The sequence below is a fragment of the Scyliorhinus torazame genome, chromosome 6 (genome assembly GCF_047496885.1).
Source record: "Scyliorhinus torazame isolate Kashiwa2021f chromosome 6, sScyTor2.1, whole genome shotgun sequence".
In the NCBI taxonomy this organism is placed as follows: domain Eukaryota; kingdom Metazoa; phylum Chordata; class Chondrichthyes; order Carcharhiniformes; family Scyliorhinidae; genus Scyliorhinus; species Scyliorhinus torazame.
In genome coordinates, this window is record NC_092712.1 from 302,136,349 (window position 1) to 302,161,655 (window position 25,307).

The 25,307-nt window shown below is 44.1% G+C and overlaps 1 protein-coding gene and 1 long non-coding RNA gene across 11 annotated transcripts in view; one reads left to right on the plus strand and one right to left on the minus strand.

The window, feature by feature from the left end:
* mylk4b (myosin light chain kinase family, member 4b) overlaps positions 1-25,307 on the minus strand; it is a 237,836-nt gene that overhangs the window by 17,205 nt on the left and 195,324 nt on the right. For 6 of the 10 annotated variants that reach the window (XM_072509930.1, XM_072509931.1, XM_072509925.1 and 3 more), the window contains 3 exons: positions 13,948-14,018; positions 11,677-11,805; positions 8,321-8,473 (listed from right to left, as the gene is read on the minus strand). In XM_072509930.1, the coding sequence (XP_072366031.1) occupies positions 8,321-8,473; positions 11,677-11,805; positions 13,948-14,018 (353 nt within the window). Of the gene's footprint in view, positions 1-7,051; positions 7,131-8,320; positions 8,474-11,676; positions 11,806-13,947; positions 14,019-25,307 lie in introns of all 10 variants that reach the window. The other 4 variants (XR_011947879.1, XR_011947880.1, XM_072509926.1 and 1 more) reach the window with 1 other exon arrangement.
* The window catches only part of LOC140425530 (uncharacterized), a 139,828-nt gene that overhangs the window by 4,894 nt on the left and 109,627 nt on the right, over positions 1-25,307 (plus strand). The gene's annotated exons all lie outside the window — the stretch shown is intronic.

Below are 25,307 nucleotides of genomic sequence, written 5' to 3' on the forward strand. Positions count from 1 at the left end.
TTACGGTCCTAAGACGTGCAGGTTAGATGACAAGGCTGCGGGGGAGTGGGCCTGGTTAGGGTCCCCTTTCGGAGGGTCGGTGCAAACGCAGTGGGCCAAATGACCTCCTTCTGAACTGTATAGATTCTATGATTAACTCTGTTTCTCCCTCCACAGATGCTGTCAGATCTGTTGGGTTTGTCCAGCATTTTTTGCTTTTATTTCAGATTTACAGCACCCACAGTATTTTGCTTTTATTCAAATGTTTCTTTGCAATTACTGCTCCCAACCAATCCTGTGTCATCAGCAAACATGGATGTATGTCTCTCTATTGTGTTACCAAAGTCATTTGTCCCTAGCACAAATCGTAGTTGGACACCTCTAGTGAGTTCCTTCCAATTCAACGACATACAAATATCCCAACTCCCTGTCCTCTATCATTGAAGCAACCTTCTAACCAGCCCAGCAGTTTGACTTCAGATTTAATTTTAGCTAAAAAAGCCTTTAATGTGACAGGGTGAACTCCACTTGATCCTGTGCCAGACTGAGTCTTATTCAGTTTAAGGTATTGCACAGAACGCATTGGATCAAGGCGAAGATGAATGGGTTCTTCCAGGATGTGAAAGACAAGTGTGATTGTTGCTCGCTTGCATTAGCTAACCACACTCACATGCTTTGGTCTTGTCCCAAACGTGCTAGCTACTGGTTTCCTTTTTGAATATGATATCTAAGATTCTACGGGTAGCCTTAAAATCATGTTTATTAATAGCCATATTTGGGATCCTCACCGGCATTTCATTCTGGGGTGTGGGCAGACATTCTCGCCTTTGCCTCTTTAGGGGTCAGGAGGTGAATATTGCTTAGTTGGAGGTCTCCCACGCCGCCTCGTGCATCCGCCTGGTTGGGCGATTTGATGTCATTTCGACACTTGGAGAAAATCATCAAGGGATCGGTGGAGAGATTCTACCTGAGGTGGCAGCCATTTATCTAATTTTTTATAGACCTAGACACCTTCAACTGTTGGGGTGGGGAGGGGGATGTTAGTTTATAGTAGGGTAAAGTTGTTTGTTACATTTATAAGGACAGATGTATAGATAACTTTTGATTCTGTGTTTTTAGTTCTTGGCTGTACAATTGTTGATAATATGGTTAATGTTTATTTATGAAATTCAATAAATACATTTTTTTTTGAAAAGCCTTTTATGTGGAACCTTATTGAATGTCTTCTGGAAGTTCATATAAATGGCATATAAATGGCATCCAGAGACATCCTTTCCTCTGCCTTAGGTACTTCCTCTTCAAATTCAATTAGGTTCATTGGAGATAGAATATCCTTAGAAACCCAGGTTGGCTCCCTGTAATCAGCTCAAATTTATCCTGAGTGTGCAGTTCTTAATTATAGATGCCAATAAAGTTCCACCAACAGAATATTCGACTGACAGATATGTAATTTTTTTAGCTGCTTTCCCACCAATCTGGCTGGCTGTAAGGCTGGAAAGTGTTTGAAAAAACAAAGAACAATACAGCACAGGAACAGGCCCTTCGGCCCTCCAAGCCTGTACCGGTCATGATACCAACCTTTGCCAAAACCCTCAGCACTTCCTAGTGCCGTATCCCTCTATACCCATCCTATCCTTGTGTTTGTCAAGATACCTTTTGAACGCCGTTAATGTATCTGCTTCCACAACCTCCCCTGACAATGTGTTCCAGGCACTCACCACCCTCTGAGTAAAGAAACCTGCCATACACATCTCCTCTAAACTTTGCCCCAAGGACCTTAAACCTATACCCTCTGGTGACTGACCCCTCCACCCTGGGAAAGAGTGCCTGCCCATCCACTCTATCCATGCCCCTCATAATCTTGTAGACCTCTAACTATGTCCTGCTATATCTACTGAAAATCCTCAACACTATCTGACACTCCACCAACCTTGGTGTCATCCGCAAACTTACTAATCAGACCTGCTACATTTTCCTCCAAATTCCTTATGTATACTACAACCAACAGCGGCCCAAGCACAGATCCCTGTGGAACACCACTAGTCACAACATTCCATTCAGAAAGACACCCTTCTACTACTACCCTTTGCCTTCTGTGACCGAGTCAGTTCTGTATCCATCTTACCACCTCACCTATGATCCCTTGTGACCTTTTGTACAAGGCTGCCATGAGGCACCTTGTCAAAGGCTTTACTGAAGTCCATGTAAACAACATCCACTGCCCTTCCCTCATCAATCATCTTTGTCACCTCCTCAAAAAACTCGATCAAGTTAGTGAGGCACGACCTCCCCTTCACAAAACCATGCTATCGCTTATGAATCCATTTGTTTCCAAATGGGTATAAATCCTGTCCCTGAGAATTCTCTCCAATAATTTATAAACTACCGACGTGAGGCTCACCCGCCTATAGTTTCCAGGATTATCCCTGCTACCTTTCTTAAACAGCAGTACCACATTAGCTATTCTCCAGTCTTCTGGGATCTCACCTGTAGCCAATGAGGATACATAAGAACATAAGAACTAGGAGCAGGAGTAGGCTATCTGGCCCCTCGAGCCTACTCTGCCATTCAATGAGATCATGGCTGGTCTTTTGTGGACTCAGCTCCACTTTCCGGCCCAAACACCATAAACCTTAATCCCTTTATTCTTCAAAAAACTATCTATCTTTATCTTAAAAACATTTATTGAAGGAGCCTCAACTGCTTCACTGGGCAAGGAATTCCATAGATTCACAACCCTTTGAGTGAAGAAGTTCCTCCTAAACTCAGTCCTAAATCTACTTCCCCTTATTTTGAGGCTATGCCCCCTAGTTCTGCTTTCACCTGCCAGTGGAAACACCTGCCCGCATCTATCCTATCTATTCCCTTCATAATTTTACATGTTTCTATAAGATCCCCCCGCGCATCCTTCTAAATTCCAACGAGTACAGTCCCAGTCTACCCAACCTCCCCTCATAATCCAATCCCTTCAGCTCTGGGATTAAGCTAGTGAATCTCCTCTGCACACCCTCCAGCGCCAGTACTCAGGTAAGGAGACCAAAACTGAACACAATACTCCAGGTGTGGCCTCACTAACACCTTGTACAATTGCAGCATAACTTCCATAGTCTTAAACTCCACCCCTCTAGCAATGAAGGACAAAACTCCATTTGCCTTCTTAATCACCTGTTGCACCTGAAAACCAACTTTTTGCGACTCATGCACTAGCACACCCAGGTCTCTCCGCACAGCAGCATGTTTTAATATTTTATCATTTAAATAATAATCCCTTTTGCTGTTATTCCTACCAAAATTGATAACCTCACATTTGTCAACATTGTATTCCATCTGCCAGACCCTAGCCCATTCACTTAACCTATCCAAATCCCTCTGCAGACATCCGGTATCCTCTGCACCTTTTGCTTTACCACTCATCTTAGTGTTGTCTGCAAACTTGGACACATTGCACTTGGTCCCCAACTCCAAATCATCTATGTAAATTGTGAACAATTGTGGGCCCAAGACTGATCCCAGAGGGACACCACTAACTACTGATTGCCAACCAGAGAAACACCCATTAATCCTCACTCTTTGCTTTCTATTAATTAGCCAATCCTCTATCCATGCTACTACTTTACCCTTAATGCCATGCATCTTTATCTTATGCAGCAACCTTTTGTGTGGCACCTTTTCAAAAGCTTTCTGGATACAAAGATGTCAGTCAAGGCCCCAGCAATTTCCTCCCTTGCTTCCCTCAGTATTCTGGGGTAAATCCCATCCGGCCCAGGAGACTTATCTACCATAATATCTTTTAAAAGACCCAATATCTCCTCCTTTTCGATGTTACCATGATCCAGACTGTCCACACACCCGACCCAAGAATCATCTTCCACAAAGTCCCTTTCTTTGGTGAACATTGATGCAAAGTGCTCATTTAGTACCTCGCCCATTTCCTCTGGCTCAATACTTAGATTTCCCCCACTGTCCTTAAGTTTCCCTGGCCACCCTCTTGCTTTTTACATATGAATGAAAAGCTTTGGGATTCACCTTAATCCTACTTGCCAAGGACTTTTCATGACCCCTCCTAGCCCTCCAAATTTCCCGCTTCAGTATCTTCCTACTTTCTTTCTACTCCTCAAGGGTTTTGACTATTCCCACCCTTCTAGATAGTACAAAAGTCTCCTTTTTCTTTTTGACGAGGTTCATAATATTCCTTGTTATCCAAGGCTCCCTAAACTTCCCATATTTATCCTTTGTTCTTTCAGGAACATGACTTTCCTGAATCCTATTCAAGTAGCGCTTGAAAGATTCCCACATGTCCGATGTTGATTTACTATCCAACAGCCGCACCCAATCCAAATTCTTCAATTCCTGTCTAATGTTATTGTAATTTGCCTTGCCCCAGTTTAGCACCTTAATGTGAGGGTTAACCTCATTCCTGTCCAAAAGTACCCTAAAACCTGCTGAATTGTGGTCACTACTCCCAAAATGCTCCCCATACTGAAACCTCAACCACCTGTCCAGGCACATTCCCCAATACCAGATCCAGTACTGCCCCTTCCCTAGTTGGACTATCTACATATTGCATCAAGAAGGCTTCCTGGATACACCTTACAAACTCTGCCCCATCCAAACCCCTAGCACTAAGTGAGTCCCAGTCAATATAGGGGAAATTAAAATCCCCTACCACAACAACAACCGTATTACTATCCAAAATCACACTACCTATCTGCTCCTCTATCTCTCACTGGCAGTTCATCAAAAGATGTGCTGTGGTTAATTTCTGCAAGAGAGCCCCTGGGTGCCTCTGGCTCTGCTCTTGCCAGTGGCACCCACACGCACAACAACCAGCATATTAAATGGTTACATGTCTGTTATAATCTGAAAAGTGGGAGTTGTGCCAATCAATTTCTGGGCCTTTCACTTTCAGCTGTCGGTAAACTGGATGCTTTGAAGACGTGGATTGCCAGCAACAACTTCTGTTTATCTAGCACCTTTCACGGAATAAACCATCTCAAGGTGTTTCACAGGAGCATTACAAGGCAAAATATAGTATAATATGCAGGTTAGATAAGGAGGTGTTAGGGTCAGATGGACACAAGCTTGGTCAAAGTGATAGGTTTTAAGGAGTGTCCTAATGAAGGACAGTGAGGTAGAGAGGTGGAGTTGGGGGGGGGGGGGCTTCCACGAAGGCGGAGGGGACTGGTGGGGGGTAGCCAGGGGATGGCCAGGGTTGGCCAAGGGGGCACTATCTGGCAGGTCGGGTTCGCGCACGGCCTGCGCCACGTTTTACGGCACGGCCGCTGCAGGTCATCACCATGCACGGCCACGGACCCGGCCATTCTCCAGCCGTTTTTATCACGGGAGCCGGGTGTTTTACGCGGCAGGGCTGCTAGCCCTTCACCGGTCGAAGGATCGGTGAGGGGGCGCCGTCGATTTTTTGATGTAAAACTCCATGGATTCTCCGCATTTAGGCTCAAAAACGGTGAAACCAGCCAGTGTTTTCGATACGATTACAGAGGGTGGAATGAGGGTAACAGAGGCATGAATGAGGGTTTCAACGGCAGATGAGTCGAACCAGGGGTAAAGTTACGCCATGAAATAGAGGTGGAAATAGGCAGTTCTGTGATGGCACAAACTGTGCCAACCGAACAGGCGGCGGAATGTGGCGACTAGGGGCTTTTCACAGTAACTTCATTTGAAGCCTACTTGTGACAATAAGCGATTTTCATTTCATTTCATTTCACCTGAAGATGGAAACTCGTCTTGGGGGTCAAGTGTGGCATCAAGGTTGGGAACAGACTGGCTTAGTCATTAGTGAGTGTTTCCCTCACTATTGCCAGATAAATTCACTGAAGCCACCGGTTGTGCACCTGGGGTGATGGTTTGAGCCTGGAGGGGGTAACGAAACTGCAGCCAAAGTGTTCCCTGGCTACAGGATCATAGGTGAGATACCCCACCTAGTGGTCTGGCCGATGATGAACATATTAATGCTCATAGATTGCAATAAATTCAAATCACATTCACTGTGAGCAGTGAGAGAAGTGCGATTTAAGTTTGAACATGGGGACACATTTTTGAGTGCTGTTGTATTGCAAAAAATGTAAGTTTGGATTTGCGATGCATCAGACAAGGAAAGTAATTAAAGTCAAAAGACAGCCTCACAGTAGTTCAAAGTCTGTTCTGAAATTGACACGCATAATCCCCAGACTGTAAAGGAAGATCTGTAGGCTGTTGTGGCATACATGCTTCGCAACTGGTAACTTTAAAAAGGTACTATGTGCCCCATTCATAAAGTTTTCAATGTCATGCAAACAGCAATAGTGGAAAAACTGCAGCTCAGCCACAATATGAATGGGTCTCTATATGTTTCTTTTAGCTCATTAACGTCTCGTCCACAACTGGTCGAAACCCCATATCTTTGAGTGGGCTTACAGGATGTTCAGTTCGCAGGCCACATTTAAAGAGAAATCTGAATTTGAAAGAACACACCACCCATTTCTTAACATTTCAAATGGAAACCTTTCTTCAAACTACTCTTTCTTTCTAAATTGGCGCGCTGCCATGCTGTATAATGCGGCATTCAATCAGTTCAAAAGGTCAATCACAATCATTGTAATTTTATAAACATGGATGAGCTGAAATATGAAGCAGAGTAAAACCTGTTCCGTTGAAAGATGCAACGGCAGCAACATTGTGCAATTTATAACATGTCGAACTGCATGCGGGCATCAAGCCGCTAATGGTCCTTGATGGTAATATTAGACTTCTTTTGCTATTTTATTTACGAGCTTCATGAACGCCATCCTCAACCATCACTCATGCCAGATCATCATGCATGCTATGCAAGATAGGGAGGACCAGGGCATCAAAAGTAACATAGCCCTGCTTAAGTAGCAAAACAAAGTTGAACATGTTTCCTTGCGTCGAGGCCCACATTCACGAGACACAGGAATGAAACAAGAGTATCTCTGTATTCGCATTAAAGTCCATGATCATGTGCACCATGCAACCTTCAATGAATGTGGACAAGGCCAGCATGACAAAGCCAAAGGTGCACAGTTTTCATGATAATTGTAAATAAGACAAGGACCTTGGAACTGAGCTTGTAGTGGAGGTTGTAGTCTGACAACCAGGGATCTTTAAGGGCCACATGTGCACTTATCCTCCAGCTAAAGGAAAATAAAAAATAAAACAACAGCAGTTTATGCACAGTCGATGTTGACTAGAGCTAAGTAATTTGACATCGCTGGGATGGTTACGGGTGCAATGTATTTATCAGACCTATTTCATTTTATTTGGTTCTTGCAAGAAGATTAGATAATTCTCAGATTTCACATTTCCAGTATTTTTGTATTAGATCACTCTTCTCACGTTTAATTTTAATGAATTGTTAGACTCGACACTTTAAGAGCAAATTAATACCGATCCCAAAACAGCAATGGAGCATGCAATTCAAAAACGTTAGTTACACTATCGATACGAGGGCCTGATTCTTCTTCATCGAACTAGCAATATAACTTCCCCTGAAATCTAGCATCAACTGCCCTCCATTTCTACAGGGCAGTTTCACCAGAGCTAATTCATTCACGGTGTGTGAATTGTATAAATTGTACAGATCTCAAAAATATTCCATCCGCCACTTGCTCCTTGCGTATGTTTCAGTGACCTGACCATTTTGGTCTTACATATGCTGCCATTTTAAGTTAATTCACGTTTTTCTGCTATCTTCACAAACTGCACCTGTGTTCCACTTTGTTTGGTTTAAAAATGCTCCTTTGCACTGGTCATTTATTCGGCCATTTCGACCTCTCGATGTTTCGTTCTAATTCTCTCGTTAACTTGCTGGTATTCAATGCTCCTATTAAGAATTGCATTTATTCTCGCCTTAAGCTTTTTTTAGCCTTCGTTCAACTTTAGGGCTTCTTTCATTGGCCATTTTATTTTCATAGCCAGATTAGTAATCTAGTGCATTTAAATTGCATGTAAATATATTGCAGAATTTCATTTTAAAATGCCACTCATGGTCAAAAAACTATGAACAACAATATGAAGAGAACGAGTGTGATGAACGGTTACTGTATTACTGCACCCTTGTCATCATGTAAGGTGATGTCCCCTTTAAGACCGGGCTTGGAACCCTGGGGGACTCCGCCTCTGGCTCCGCCCACCTGGGAGCCGTATATAAGGGGCCGCCTTGTGAGCGGCAACCAGTTAGCACCCGTCTCGGCACCAGACTAGTTCTTAGCTTATTAAAGCCTTCTTTACCATTTTACACTCTAAGCGTCGTTATTGAGGGGACAACAATGAGCATGTGAAATGTAACAGTTTTAGTTGAAGCTGTAGCACAAGCAATGCGTACCCCTTTTCCTTGACGAGGAGCTTTGATATGAATTCTTTGGCATCTTCAGAGACATTTTCAAACTCCTCCTCATTCAAGTCCCACTCGCACGCAAGAATGTTATTGAGGGTTTCATTATCGTCTTCCCCAAGGAATGGAGACAATCCACTCAGCCTTCAGTTAATAAAAACAGGAAACGCATAGTTAGGATTAACTAATGGCCGATGGGAAAAATACCAGTCTGACCAAACAGAATAGAACATTTGAAATTTTTTTTTGTAAACCCAATACACACTCAGCTGCAAACATTTTTTTAAACCAAGGAAGGATGATAAAGGTAACTAGAGAGAAGATTAAAGAATTGGAATATTTGTCCAGCGATTCACACTGAAATGATTATAGATCATAGAATTTACAGTGCAGAAAGAGGCCATTCGGGCCATCGAGTCTCCACCAGACCTGGGAAAGAGCACCCTACTCAAGCCCATGCCTCCACCCTATCCCCATAACCCAGTAACCCCACTTAACCTTTTTGGACACTAAGGGCAACTTAGCATGGCCAATCCACCTAACCCGCATATCTTTGGACCGTGGGAGGAAACCGGAGCACCCGGACGAAACCAACGCAGATACGGGGAGAACATGCAGACTCCGCACAGACAGTGACCCAAGCCGGGAATTGAACCTGGGGCCTTGGAGCTGTGAAGCAACTGTGATAACCACTGGGCTACCATGCTGCCCACGTCCAGCGATTCCATCGTGGAGGAAACAGCAAAGTCCTAACCACTCACAGTATCGCACACTGGTCTATTTTATTCATCAAGCATATATATCAGTGCATGAGAGCTCTCAGGCAACACAATAACACATGAGGATTAGACATGGGGAGTTCATTTTGTCACCTGGTATAGCAAACTCATAAATGCAAGCGTAAGGCCTCAGTTAATCCACAGTTAACAAGCAGGGTGTATTCTCACCATTGTGAAGAAGGAGTACTGGGAAATGTTGAATAAATTAATAAACAAATGCCCAGAAATGGAAACCAAAGACGCTCTGTCACCAGCAAGGTTCTAGTTCGATCAAAATTTCTTTGGGGACTACAGGAAATAAACTTAATTCCTCGATGTACAGAAATTGAGGACCCCAGGAAGGATAATGGCCATGAATTTACTGTCCAAATGATGGTGAGTTTAATGGTCCTCACCATTATTAGTGTGTAAATTGTTCAGCTGCTTGTGATGAATCGACACCCTGTGAGCTGTGAATCATCACAAGTTGTTGGATGATTTGACGGCCTCTATTATTTATTCTCTTATTGCACCTTTAGCTCAATGACTAGCAGCATATCCTCAACTTCCTCTATTAATGACCTATTGCACTCACCTGCTGGGGCCGGTTTAGCTCAGTTGGCTGGACAGCTGGTTTGTGATACAGAGTCAAGGCCAACAGCACGGGTTCAGTTCCCGTACCGTCTGAGGTCATTCATGAAGGCCCCGCCTTCTCAACCTTGTCCCTCACCTCAGGCATGGTGACCCTCAGGTTAAATCACCACCAATCATCTCTCCCCCCTCAAAGGGGAAAGCAGCCTATGGTCATCTGGGACTATGGCAACTTTACTTACCAAACTCACGACAGAAAGCCAGGGCTAGTACTTAATCCTTTTGATTGAGGAGAGTGGCGTTCCCATAATGGCAGTCAAATTCTCCAGTTCATAAAGGGATTTGTTAAACTAGAGTTTCACGCTGGAGTTTTGTCTTCCAGATTTTTTTAAAAAGCTACTTTTCTATTTCATTTCTTTCCCTCTCATTTATCTTCCTGCATCTGATTTGAATCGAATGCACCCACCTTATCTATTGTTCTTTTCTAAATTGTTAAATCTCATTGGCTATGGAGAGAGGTGTTGTTTGCCAAGCTCCCAGAAGCCCCTCTGTCCTTTATTATCAGCTCACACTCCCAGCGACTTACAGGACACAACACGTCCAAATTGAAGAGTGAGGCAATTCACCTAATTAACGGGGCACTCTATCAGATATATTGCTCTAGCAAATTCTCGCCCTTTATATAATAGTCATCCGGCTTCTTACCCCTGGCTAGATTCCTCCAAGGATTTCTGCAATATGAAAGCTATTCACAAACGAGTTGAACAAGCAAGTTATGGTTGTAACCAGCCCTCTAAACACAGAAATCTGCTAACTCACAGTGAGAAGTGTCTGAGAAGCCAGGTATTGAGCGAGCAATTGATGAGGGTTTTGGTAGTTAGGACTGTTGATGAAAACTAACACCAGGTGATGGCACTAGCGCCACAGAGCAGATCCTATATTTTCAAAGACATCAAGATATTATGAAGGGGGAACATTTGCTCCTGGCGTGGAATAAAACAGCATGTGTGTTTATAAAGTGCAGGTCTATGCTTCTATTTTCATTGTTCTGTTTGCCGACATCCTGAGCTCAGGTCTACACAACTCTTACTCATCCAGAGGTCCATTGCCCACATCCTCTCCCACATTATTGCTGGTCATTCCTTTTATCCCTGTCAGTATGATCTGCTCTGGTTCCCCACCCTCAATCGACTGACCCCTAAATGCTTGCCCTCATCTACAAATCCCTCCCTCCCTGGCCAAACCGTGGTCCACCTCCGATATTTCCTTTAACCCTACATCCGCGTTTGTGTTCTCCCAATGCGAGGCAAGGGGGACAGAAACACGTAAAGGGCTAATTCAGAACAGGTAGCATGATATTCTCGATCATACCAAGGAAAACCTGGAATGGTTCCTAACTCTGGAATCGTTCAAGGAGACAGGTAAATGCTGTGTTGTGAGGATATAATTGTAGGTTTCCACAGAAGTATGGGTTAGATGGGCCAAATGGCCTCCATCATTCATATGTATCCTTGTGATATTTGGGGTGAACAGCATAAGAGGGAAAAACTTTATACAGGAAGGCAAGATCTAACAAAATAAATGCAGTTCACAAATATTTTAATCCCTTCTCCTCTCCTCTAACTCCTTTAGGGCAGCATGGTAGCTCCTCAGGTCCTTTAGGGAAGTACAGTAGCACAAGTGGATAGCACTGTGGCTTCACAGCGCCAGTGTCCCAGGTTCGATTCCCGGGTTGGGTCACTGTCTGTGCGGAGTCTGCACATTCTCCCCGTGTCTGCGCGGGTTTCCTCCGGGTGCTCCGATTTCCTCCCACAGTCCAAAGATGTGCAGGTAAGGTGGATTGGCCATGATAAATTGCCCTTAGTGACCAAAAAAAGGTTAGATGGGGTTATTGGGTTACGGGGATAGGGTGGAAGTGAGGGCTTAAGTGGGTCGGTGCAGACTCGATGGGCCTGTACTGTATATTCTATGTTAACAACCATTTTGTGTTATACTTACAACATGTAGGTAATCACCCCAAGGCTCCACATATCCGTAGGAAATGAAACAAAGTCATAATTCACAACTTCAGGAGCAAGGAATTCTGGAGTTCCAAAATGTATTTTTAATTTCTCTCTTGGTTTGTATCTAACAGAATAAATGGAAAAATTGTAAATTAGGTTGCTTTTTACACCTAAGTTCATTCATTATTGCGAGACTACATAAAGGTATCAACACGTAATTCAAGCATTCCGGCAAAACCCCTGCAAAATCAATGTTGAAGGACTGGACACTAATGTCCGGATAGTGGAAAGGTCTCTCTCCTGCCAGGTCCTGTCTTCTCAACTGGTCAGTGTTCCAGTGAGGACAGAGAAAATACTTCATAGACACTCTGAACCTCTCCTACATGCGTGGCAGCATTGGAATTAATGACTGGCAGGAGCTCACTACCAATCATATAAAGTGGCAACCATTTTGTCTATCAGGCTCCATCATGCTTTAAGTCACAACATCTTAATGATGAGGCTCAGTGAAAAGAAAAAGAAAGACAAGGAGGCAAATCCTGCACATTAAATCCCATGACCTCATGGGGCATCCTGCCCGTGTGTCCAAAGATTTGCCAGTCGAGAATTGGCTTGTTCGCTCTCAGGCAGACCCTTGGCAGACCCCCTACAGCCCTTTTTGCAAGCCAATCTCAGCTAATTCCACTCTTTTGCCTTTTCCCTGCAGCCCTTCAAACCTTTCTTCTTCAGATAACTATCCAATTATCTTTCGAAAGCCACGATTGAAGCTGCCTCCACCACGCTCACAGGAAGTGTATTCCAGATCCTAAACAGTCACGGGGAAAAAGCTTCTTCCTCAAGTCACCTTTGCTTCTTTCGCTACTCATCTTAAATCGATGTCCTCTGATTCCTGACCCTTTCCCCAACAGGTACAATTTCTCCCTGTCTACGCCAACTAGACCTCTCTAGATTTTGAACTCCGCTATCAAATCTCCTGTCACCCTTTTCTTCTCTAAGTCCAGCCACACCTAGAACCACTCTTGTAAATCTCTTTGCATGCTTTCCAAGATCTGTACATCCTTTTCAAAGGTACAGTGGCCAGAATGGGACACCATACTCAAGTTGAATCTGAACCAATGCTTTATCAAGGTCCACCATTACTCCCCTGCTTCTGATAAGGCCCAGGAACCTGTCTGTCTTATCAACCCTTTTTATTCAATCTGCCCAGCCTATTTCAATGATTTGTGCACATATACCCTCAGGTATCTCTGCATCTGTTTGCTGATACCTTGCAAAAACAAAAGCGAAGATGTCATCTTGGACACTATAACGTTTCATCAATTTGTCACACTAACCAACTCAATGTAATATTGAACAAGGCTGGACCATATCGTGTCTTCTGCACAAGGGCAGGTCCTTGGCCCATTGCCTGCTTCAACCTCAGCTGTTTTTGGCAGTGGTGGCTCACCATTTCCTTCCACTTTCAGGGGCTGGGTGAGGTAGCAGGTTCCAAGTTTACCTTCGTCAGTACATGACTTAAACCCACGCTGCTGGTGCTATTCTGAACCGCACTCTCGGCATCTAGCCAACTGAGCTACCAGCCTGTGATGAACGGTTACTGCCTTATCATCATGTAAGGTGGTGTCCCCTTTAAGACCGGGCTTGGAACCCTGGGGACTCCGCCTCTGGCTCCGCCCATCTGTGAGCCATACATAAAGGGCTGCCTCATGGGCTGTGCAGCAGTTAGCACATGTCTCAGCTCTAGCATAGTTCTTAGTCTAATAAAGCCTTCTTTACCGTTTATACTCTAAGCATCGTTATTGAGGGTACCTCACAGCCCCATCAGAAAACAACTGAGTTTGAAAAAGCTCCCGAGAGGATGATAATCCAAGCTTGGATAGATTAGCCACCCGCATGCAACAGTATTGATCCAAATTTAAAAATTGGGCGGGGGGGGGGGGGGAGGGGGAGCTCAGAGTGATTTCTCTGCATCTCTCGTTCAACCAAATAGAATTTTTAAAAAGTATTGAAGCTTACATTGAGACTTTGGAGCATTTGTTTTCTTTCTAATACTCTCCCGAAGCAATGATAGAAAATCGAATTTGAGAATGCTGCTGATTTGTCACACTGTCAGCAGGCTACAGCCAGCGGGGGATGACATCCGCGCCACTTAAAACTACTTTCCATAACATACATTCTTTTCCACCCCCGTCGGAAACCCTGAGACGTGGGCCTGCGCAGATTAGAAAGGAGGGGGAAGGGGGTTCATTATCCACAAATCATTTACCTTCTTGCTAAGCCAAAGTCGATTATCTTCACTTGGTTTGCTTCCCGGTTGACACACAAAATATTCTCAGGCTGAAAATGTATAATCGAAAAAGTCAAGGATGAGAAAAAGGTATTTGACTGACCTGTCAGAGCTCACTCCTCTACGAAATTAACCATTCATACATGAATTCTAAATTATGCATTCTTTTTGGCCCTGTTGCATTCCTTGATGGAAGTATCAAAATGAGCAAAGAAGCTTTTGCAGATGGGTGCGGTGGCATAACGGTATTGCCACCGAATAAATAGTCATTCAGAGGCCCAGGGTAACAGTCTGGGGACCCTGGTTCGAATCCCACCACAGCAGAGAGTGAAATTTGAATTCATTAAATATCTGGAATTAAAGTCTGGTGATGATCATGTCAAACTAGTTCACTTACGTCCTTCAGGGAAGGAAATCTACCACCCTTACCTGGTCTGGCCTACATGTGACTCCAGATCCACAACAATGTGGTTGAATCTTAAATGCCCCTTCGAATGGCCTCAGTTCAAGGGGCAATTAGGGATGGGTAATAAATGCGGGTCCAGCCAGTAACCATGAATTTAAAACTTACACTAAATTCCTTTAAAGTTCTCCAGTTCTATAGTGTTGGTGTAATACCTTGGCTCCACCAGTTAGGAGAAACAACGAACGTTTATTTATGCAATTGCTATTTGCAGAGTAGTGCAGCCTTGATGCTGCCAGTCTGCCTCCCAGATCGAAAACGGAGCCAAAGCCAGCGATCTGCTTGGCGATTTCGTTGGGTACCGTGGGATGAGTGGGTCACATGACCTTTCAGAAGGTCACCCCTTAAAGGGGCCAGCTAATACATCCCACCCCCTCGAAGTTCCTTAATGCACAGAATGATAGCGAACTTATACAGTTCCTCATAAATTTCCAACAATGGATACTTTTAATCAGCCCATCAAAACCTCAGTCTCTCTGGTGACTGCCGCTTCCTCGTAGAGCAGCGTAGCTCCACCGGCTGGGGTGCTTCTGTCGAAATGGTCATACTAGATCACTCTTCTGGAACTATGGCTTCAACCTTCTCTGTTTCAGTCGGACCAATACTCTCCCCCATCACAGGCTGATTGGAAATTTCACTCCTCGGGCAGTCAACAACACCTCCAGCTGGCAACAATGAATCAGGCCGTAACACGGGCTCCCGGAACGACTCTCGACCAGGCAGATGGCCCACAGGTTTCCTCATAATCCTGTCTTGTAGACTCACTTCTGTCATGTGAGAGTACCTTTAAGAAATGGGTGTTTATAAATGAGTCTGTAAATAAATATCTGCAGTGAGAGTACCTTTAAGAAATGGATGTTTATTACTGCAGTAGTGTCAGAGAGTGAGTGGAGCTGGGCTGTCTGTTAGCTTTTTACTTTCGTTTTAGGCTGTTTGCTGCAGGGTGTTTTTTAGTTTCGTTTTCAGTGTTGGAGCTGAAGCCAGACAGAGCAGGTGTTCTGTTGTTCTCTCTGCCATGAAAAGACTATCTCTTGATCATTTGGTGAATTCAGAATTATAAATGTTTTCAGTAGTGAATGTAAACCTGATGTGCTTCTGTTAAAAGTTGTTTCTTTGGTCTTCTGGGTGTTTGGGAAGTTATTAAGGATTCTTTGGGGGTTGTATTTGAATTGATGGTTGCTACGATGTTCACTGTATGTTTTAAAAAGGTTAACTGCAGTTCATAGAATGAACATTGTTTTGCTTTAAAAAATACTTTTCCATTTCTGCTGTACCACACCTGTATGGGGAGCACATGGGCCATGTGCTCCCCATACCACAATCTATTAAAAGTTGTGGGTCAGGTGAACTCCATGATACACTTTGGGGTTCTCTTAACCCTGGCCCATAACAAATTGGGGGCTCGTCCATGATAAAAGTCTATCTATTGGATTGGCTTAGTGAACTTAAAGACAGTGAGGGGTGAGCATATTGTGGTTGCTTATCAGGTGTGGTATTCTAGGACTTCCGATGGCGGCCATGGAGGGGTAGGTCGCACAATTGATAGCTCCCACCTGTAACGGACTTTTGGACCTTTTTCCCCCGTTTATTTTTGGATTTTATGGGATAAAGCAGTGAAGCGTGAGACAGTAAGGAGAAATCCCCCTCTGGTGTGTGGAGAATTGGACCAGAAGTGGCCGTGAGAGACGACAAAGTCCTATAAGGGAGACGCAAGCAGAGCTGGTAACACGGGACAGCATGGCGGAGGGCAAGGGCCGCGGGGAGATGGCACGGTGGTCGACGGAGCAGCTGGTGAAGTTTTTCGAGGATTGCTTCGCCAAGCTGGAGAAGGACACACTGGATCCGATTAAGGCTTCGATTGATCAAGTGGTTCAGAATCAGGAAACCCACGGGAGAGCGATCCAGGAGGTCGAACAAAAGTTGTCCGAGCATGAAGAGTATCTAACCGTGCTGGAAAGCAAGGTGGGGATGATGAACGACCGCCAGAAAAGAATGCAGGAGAAGCTGGAGGACCTGGAGAATAGGTCCAGGAGGCAGAATCTCAGAATTGTTGGCCTCCCTGAAGGCAGTGAGGGATCGGATGCGAGGGCCTATGTGAAGGACATGTTGGAGAGGTTGATGGGGGCTGGGGCGTTCCCTCAGCCCCTGGAATTGGACAGAGCACACAGAACCCTCGCGAGGAAGCCCAAAGGGAACGAACCGCCGAGGGTCATGGTGGTACGTTTTCACCATTTCCTGGACAAGGAACATGTTTTGAGGTGGGCCAAGAAAGAACGGAGCAGCAAGTGGGAGAACTGTGATTTGCACATTTATCAGGACCTGGGAGCGGATTTGGCCAAGAGGCGAGCTGGGTTCAATCGGGCAAAAACAACCCTCTTTAAGAAGGGGGTGAAGTTCGGGTTGCTGTACCCAGCCCGTCTGTGGGTCACACATGAGGAACGGGACTTCTACTTTGAAACGCCAGACGAAGTATTGACCTTTATTAAAGAAATGAAGCTGGAGGTGAATTAAAAGACACTTAAGCCTTGGAGAAGTACTGTGGCAGCAATTTATGGTGCTGGATTGTAAAAATTTAAGCAGCTATGTGAAATAATGGGCTGTGTGGATGGTTAAAGGTTGATCTGTCTTGCAGGGACCTATTTAAAAAGGAGGAAGGACTTTGAATTTAGTTCTGCTTTTTGGGTGACTATTTTTCTAACGTGATTGTTTCTTCACTGTTTTTTCTTTCCGTTGCTGGTTTACTGGGGAATGTGATGCTTTTAAAATGTTTATTCATGTGGGGGGGGGGGGGGGGAAGAGAGGAGAGTACAATAGGGAGACAGACTGCTTGGTGCCAGGGGCGGGAGCTATCGAGTTAGCATGGGTCAGCTGACTCTCGGAAGCGCAGTGGGGGATGGACAGGTGTTAAGCTGGAGCTTGACTTGGGGGATTGGGTTTTTAGTGTTGTTGCTAGGGGGTGAGGAAGGGGCGGGGGGAGATGCTTTGCTGACAGGGGAGGAACTGTTACTAGGGGACGAATGGGATGTCGGGAACGGCGACAGCCCGAGTGGGGACTCGAGGAAGCAGAGGGCTCGAGCTCGAGTCTGGCCTAAAAAGGGTGATGGCTAGTCGGCAGGGGGTGGTTGAAAGTGCCCCGTCCAGGCTGACCACATGGAACGTGAGAGGACTGAAGGGGCCGGTCAAGAGGGCTCGCGTGTTCGCGCGTTTGAGGGAACTGATGGCGGACGTGGCAATGCTACAAGAGACACGCCTAAAGGTTACAGACCAGGCGAGATTGAGGAAGGGGTGGGTTAGCCAAGTGTTCCACTCAGGACTGGACTCAAAGACCAGGGGGGTAGCAATCTTGATCAGCAAACGAGTGGCATTCGAGGCAGGGAGAATCGTGTCAGACAAGGAGGGTAGGTACATAATGGTGAGTGGGAAGCTGGAGGGGGTGCGAGTGGTACTTGTGAACATATATGCTCCGAATGGGGACGACGTGGAATTTATGAGGCGAGTGTTAGGTAAGATCCCAGACTTAGAGTCACATAACCTGATCATGGGAGGGGACTTCAACACAGTCCGAATGGACATCGCGTGACAATCACCAGGCAGGAATGTTCCCTTCCAGTCGGGGAACACTTCAGCAGTCAAGGGCATTCAGCCTCTGATCTCCGGGTAAGCGTTCTCCAAGGCGGCCTTCAGGACGCGCAACAATGCAGAATCGCCGAGCAGAAGCTTATAGCCAAGTTCCGCACACATGAGTGCGGCCTCAACCGGGACCTGGGATTCATGTTGCATTACATTCATCCCCCACCATCTGGCCTGCGAAATCCTACCAACTGTCCTGGCTTGACACAATTCACACCTCTTTAACCTGAGGTTACCCCATCTCTGGATCTGTAAAGATTTAATCACCTGCTAATGCTCGCATTCCAAGCATTGTCTGGCATCTTTGAATCTGTCTATATATATGTTTCTCGAACATACCTCTTCATTCACCTGAGGAAGGAGCAGCGCTCCGAAAGCTAGCGACATCGAAACAAACCTGTTGAACTTTAACCTGGTGTTGTAAGACTTGAATACAAAAGGGAGGAAAAAGAGAGAGAGCGGAAAAAGAAAGAGAAAGAGATAGAGAGGAAAAAGAAAGAGAGAGAGAGGAAAAAGAAAAGGAGAGAGAAGAAAGGAGAAAAGAAAGAATAGCCTTAGCAGAACAAAAAGAAAGAGAAAGGGAGATACAGATCAGGGAAAAAGATAAAGAGAGAGAGTTTGAACTTCAGAAAATGGCTATGAAACATGACAGTCAGTTAAAATTGGCAGACGTGAAGGGAAACGTACAGTTGGTGGATAGTGATGAGGATTGTGAGAAGGAGCGTCATAGTCGAAGGCTTAGTGGGGATCTATTTAAATATGTCCAAGCATTGCCAAGGTTTGATAAGAAGGAGGTAGAAGCCTTTTTCATTTCATTTGAGAAGGTAGTTAACCAAATGAAATGGCCACAGGACATGTGGGTATTATTGATTCAAACAAAGCTGATAGATAGGGCTAGTGAAGTGTTTGCATCACTACTGGAGGAGGTATCTGGGACGTATGAGGAGGTGAAAAAATCCATCTTTGGTGCATATGAACTAGTGCCTGAAGCCTACAGACAAAGGTTTAGAAATTTAAGGAAAGAATTTGGTGAAACATACATGGAATTTGAAAGGCTCAAACAGAGTAATTTTGATAGGTGGATAAGGGCTTTGAAAATAGACCAAACGTATGAAGCTCTCAGAGAAATTATGCTTTTGGAGGAATTAAAAATTCAATTCCTAATGTAGTGAGAACTCATGTGGAAGAGCAGAGGATTAAAACTGTGAGATTAGCAGCAGAAATGGCAGATGATTATGAATTAGTACATAAATCAAAGCTTAGTTTCCGACATCAGTTTCAGCCTGTGAATGTCGCAAAGTCACAGGTTAAGACAAGAGGAGAAATCAAAGAATGAAGATGAAGTTGAAGTGCAATTATCAGAAACGATTTTTGGTCAGATGGTTGTAAAAGAACACGAACAGTTGGAGGATGAGGTGGATATTTTTAGTTCAGGAAAATTGGCGGAGTTACAACAGAAAGATGTAGAAATAAAACGGATGTATCAGAAAGTATAGACGGGACAGGAATCTGAGTGTATACCAGAGTGTTATTACCGTAAAAGTGATGTCTTAATGAGAAAATGGAGACCTTTACATATGCAGGCGGATGAAAAGTGGGCAGAAGTTCATCAAGTAGTATTGCCGGTAGTGTATAGAAAGGAGGTGTTACGAGTTGCACATGAGGTACCAGTGGGAGGTCATTTGGGAATAAGGAAAACTCAAGCTAAAATCCAGAAACATTTTTACTGGCCTGGACTAAATAAAGATGTAGTTAAATTTTGTCAATCATGTTACACATGTCAAGTGATAGGGAAACCTCAAGCAGTGATAAAACCAGCGCCCTTAATATCTATTCCAGCATTTGAGGAACCTTTTACAAGGGTTCTAATTGATTGCATAGGACTGCTTCCGAAACAAAAAGTGGGAATCAATATATTTTGACTATAATGGATGTGTCTACTAGGTTTCCAGAGGCCATTCTAGTACGTAATATTACGGCTAAAAAGATTGTGGAGGAGTTACTTCAATTCTTTACTCAATATGCACTACCCACAGAAATACAATCGGATCAAGGATCAAATTTTACCTCAAGGTTATTCAAAGACGTTATGGTTAGCTTAGGAATAAAACAATTTAAATCAACTGCGTACCATCCAGAATCGCAGGGAGCGTTAGAAAAGGTGGCAACAGACATTAAAGACAATGTTGAGGGCTTATTGCCACGATATTCCAGAGGATTGGGATAAAGGAATTCCATTCGTACTGTTTGCAATTAGGGATGCACCTAATGAGTCAACCAAATTCAGTCCTTTTGAACTAATTTTTGGTCATGAGGTAAGAGGACCACTTAAATTGATTAAGGAAAAATTGGTGAGTGAGAAATCAGAACTTACATTATTGGATTACGTGTCAAATGTTAGGGAACGATTAAATAGAGCAGGTAAATTGGCTAGACAACATTTAAAAGTTGCACAAAATGTGATGAAACGGGTAGCGGACAAGAAATCCAAAGTTCGTAGTTTTGCCTGTGAAGATAAAGTTTTAGTATTGTTACCAGTGGTAGGTGAACCTTTAAAAGCAAGGTTTTGTGGAACTTATCAGATTGAAAAGAAATTAAGTGAGGTGAATTATGTGGTAAACACACCAGATAGAAGGAAGACACACCGAGTGTGTCATGTGAATATGCTTAAAAGACACTTTGAAAGGAAAGGAGAGAAAAAGGAGGCGGTATTAATGATTCTAACTCAAAGTGATGAACCAAATCCAGATGACTGTGAACTTGACATATCTCAAATTAAATTGGAAAATTAGGACGTTCTTAAAAATTGGAATAAATTGTTGAAATACCTTCCAGAGGAAAAACAAACTGACCGGAAGGAGTTATTGATATCACGTGGGCAAGTTTGTCGAGATAAATTGGGAAGTACTAAAATGGCTATACATGATGTAGATGTGGGAAATGCTGTTCCAATCAAACAACATCCAAATAGACTTAACCCTTTAAAATTGGCTACGGTTAACAAAGAGATTGAGAGTATGCTTAAAAATGGCATATTTGAAGTGGGTTGCAGCCAATGGAGCCCACCTATAGTGATGGTACCAAAACCAGACGGTACCCAACGGTTGTGTGTGGACTATAGAAAGGTTAATGCAGTTACAAGAACGGACTCTTATCCTATCCTACGTTTGGAGGATTGCATTGAGAAAGTGGGACAATCAGTTTTTATTTCCAAACTGGATTTACTTAAAGATTACTGGCAGGTACCTTTATCCGAAAGGGTGAAGGAGATTTCAGCTTTTGTGACTCCAGATGTTATATACCAATTCAAAGTTATGCCATTTGGCATGAAAAGCTCCCCAGCCACATTTCAACAGTTAACTAACAAAGTTGTTTCAGGATTACCCAATTGTGTGGTATACATCGACGATCTGGTAATTTTCAGCCAGACATGGACAGAACATTTGAAACATCTGATGGAGTTATTCGATCGACTTCAGGAGGCAGGTTTGGTGATAAACCTACCAAAAGTGAATTTGGAAAGGCCCAAGTCACTTTCCTTCGCCATACAATTGGACAGGGTCGAATGGTCCTACGGGCAGGGTCAAATGGTCCCACGGGAAGTGAAAACAAAAGGTATTGGGGAATTTCTGATACCCTCGACATGACGGGAAATAATGCGATTTCTTGATATGAGTGGATTTTACCAGAAATTTGTCCCGAATTTTAGCAGTGTGGTCGCTCCACTGATGGACTAGCTCAAGAAGCGCAACAAATTCCAGTGGACAGCAGAGTGTCAACAGGCATTTGACGGCCTGAAGGCTGTGTTAACCACTGCTCCTGTGTTAGCCATCCCAAATTGTACGAAACCATTCAAAGTTGCGGTTGATGCGAGCGATGTGGGTGTAGGTGCGGTGCTTCTAGATGACGATGACGAAGGGCTAGAGCAGCCTATTGGTTATTTTTCAAAGAAATTGAATTCTCACCAGAAAAAGTATTCCACGATTGAGAAGGAGACTTTGAGTTTGGTGCTGGCCTTGCAACATTTTCACATTTATGTGACCAGCAATCCATCTGACACCGCTATATATACTGATCATAATCCGTTTTTGGAGCGATTCCGGAATAACAATGCACGGCTGTTTCGCTGGAGTTTATTGTTACAGCCATTTCATTTAAAAATAGTACATGTGGCAGGACGAGAAAACGTGCTAGCCGATGCTTTGTCACGAATGTGATGAACGGAAGCAGTTTCAGTTGGAGGAAGAAGAACGGGGAAAAAAATGGACTATATTATTATACCTGTTTGCGTGTGTTGTTCTTTGAAACGAAAAAGTATATTTACTGTGTGCATTTGTTAAAGGATAGTGAAAAGGTGAAAGATGAAACCATCTTGAAGTTGATGGTTTATTTTCTTTTTCTTGGGGGGAGGTGTCATGTGAGAGCACCTTTAATAAATGGGTGTTTATAAATGGGTGTGTATATAAATATCTGTAGTGAGAGTACCTTTAAGAAATGGGTGTTTATTACTGCAGTGATGTCAGAGAGTGGGTGGAGCAGGGCTGTCTGTTAGCTTTTTACTTTCGTTTTAGGCTGTTTGCTGCAGGGTGTGTTTTAGTTTCATTTTCAGTGTTGGAGCTGAAGCCAGACAAAGTAGGTGTACTGTTGTTCTCTCTGCCATGAAAAGACTGTCTCTTGATCATTTGTTGAATTCAGAATTATAAATGTTTTCAGTCGTGAATGTAAACCTGATGTGCTCCTGTTAAAAGGTGTTCATTTTGTCTTCTGGATGTTTGGGAAGTTATTAAGGATTACTTAGTGTTGTATTCTTTGGTGGTTGTATTTGAATTGATGGTTGCTAAGATGTTCACTGTATGTTTTAAAAGGGTTAACTTGAGTTAATAGAATAAACATTGTTTTGCTTTAAAAAATACTTTATCATTTCTGCTGTACCACACCTGTAGAGTGGGCCCGTGTGCTCCCCATACCACAATTTATTAAAAGTTGTGGGTCAGGTGAACTCCATGATACACTTTGGGGTTCTCTAAACCCTGGCCCATAACACTTCGTAAGATAGCGGTCCTGTCTTGGCCACAACAATGGCCTGGAAAGTGCATTTCTCTCTTGTTAGGTGAACGCCTGCCTCTTGAATTCTTCTTAGTACTTCTTCAAGATTATCCAGGTATTCTTCTCCAGTTGCACCGGCAGTCGATACGTCATCCAAATATACAAGGCATGCGGCAATCAGTGTAATGAACTTTCCATGGTGCTTTGAAATACGGCGCAAGCTGATGAAACTATGCAAGGCATGCGTGTATACTAATATGATCCTGTATGGGCATTAATAGTCAAGTATCCTCTGGAAGCATCATCCAACCCCAACTGTTGATATGCATGACCCATATCCAATTCGTATATGTACGTCTTACAGCTAGTCTTGCATATAAATCCTCTATCTTTGGGATAGGATATCTGTCCAGCTTTGCTGCTTGGCTTAGTGTTAATTTTTTGTTCCCACATGTGCAGACCTGTTTATCTGGTTTAACCACAGGTACTAAAGGGGCTGCCCATTCAGCGAACTGGACTGGTTGGACGCTACCCAGTTCTTTCGTAAGCTTTTCTATGTAGGTTACAATGGTCTACCCTGGGGCTCTCTCCGTGGAATTGAATTTAAATCATTGCAAAATCATGGGGCGCTTTGGGTGGTATATCATTTTGCTAAATTGACAATCTCTATTATCAAGCTTGCATCAGGCGCGTTTGAGGCTATGGATTAAATTATAGGTTTGGCTTCTACACGCACATAACAATAGGTCCTTCTACTTCCCCTCCCCCTCAACTCCATTTGCTCTGAAGAAACATTCTAATCGCTCAACGTTCTACACCCAATCTTCAACAGAGGCATTGAAGGGATCCAGTCTACCAAATACAGGCATCTCTGCAGCTTGCAATCCACTTTGCAAGCTTGACTTCGACTGGACCAGGTTCTGAGCTGAAGATCTTGCAAGAGCACTTGCTGGTTTTGCTTTTTACCTCATCGCCAAATGTAGTAACTTCGCTCCACCAGTTAGATACAAACATGAACGCTTATTTATATAACAGGCTATTTACTATTTACAGAGTCGTGCAGCCTCAGTGCTGCCAGACTGCCTCACACATGGAAAACCGAGCAAAAGCCGATGACCTGTTTAGAAGTTCTGCACGCTAGGTACAGATTGGACAAGCAGGTCCAAAGACCCTTCAGAAGAGCGTCCCTTAAACAGGCCAGCTACTACAGTTGGCATATTTGGAAGTGATGATTAAGAGTTTACCTTTCTTACTAGAAAATAGGGACAGGAGTAAGCTCTATGCAGCCTCTCGAGACTGTTCTGCCATTCAATTAGGTTATCTCTGATCTGTACCTCAAACACCATTAACCAGCATTTGCTCCTAATCCCTGAAACACTATAGGTGCGATCTACCGGCCACGTCCTACCGGAGGTGCAACGCAATGCGACCCGTAGATCTGGGAGAGGCTTGGCTCATCACGCCTCATGAAATCCAACGGGAGTTACCACAGACATGGAATCTAACTGGTTATTACTGGTCTCCACAGGGCATCACGGTGGCACAGTGGTTAGCACTGCTGCCTCACGGCGCCGAGGTCCCAGGTTCGATCCCGGCTCTGGGTCACTTTCAGTGTGGAGTGTGCACATTCTCCCCGTCCTTGCGTGGGTTTCACCCCCACAACCCAAAAGATGTGTGAGCTAGGTGGATTGGCCACGCTAAATTGCCCCTTAATTGGAAAAAAAGAATTGGGTACTCTACATGTGTATTAAAAAAAAAAGTGCCGGTCTCCACAAAAGTGGAGCTGGCGCACCGGCACTTGGTGGGGTCTCCCATGGGACTGGGGGGCCCTGGTTGGCTGGGCACTGGGCAGGGTGACACTCTGGCACCCCCCCGATGCCACCTGGGCATCCGAGCGCCGCGGAAAACCCGGCTAAACGCACTTGAGACGGGACTCATTTCCATTAGATCGCGCCCTATATTATTTAATATTTAGTATCCTTAATCATCTTTCTTACAGTCTGCCAAACTCCTGTCTATCAGCTCAGCAATGACTCTTTCTTGATTGTACTCTTTAATCATCTAGCACTGGGATTACCCCTTGTTCTTCTTCCAAGCATCTTAGGAATGCAGATCTCCCACACAGAGGGAAGAGGAGTATTTATCTCTCTCGAATAGTAACTTTAAGCATTTAAAATTTGCTTTGAACGACAATTTCTTC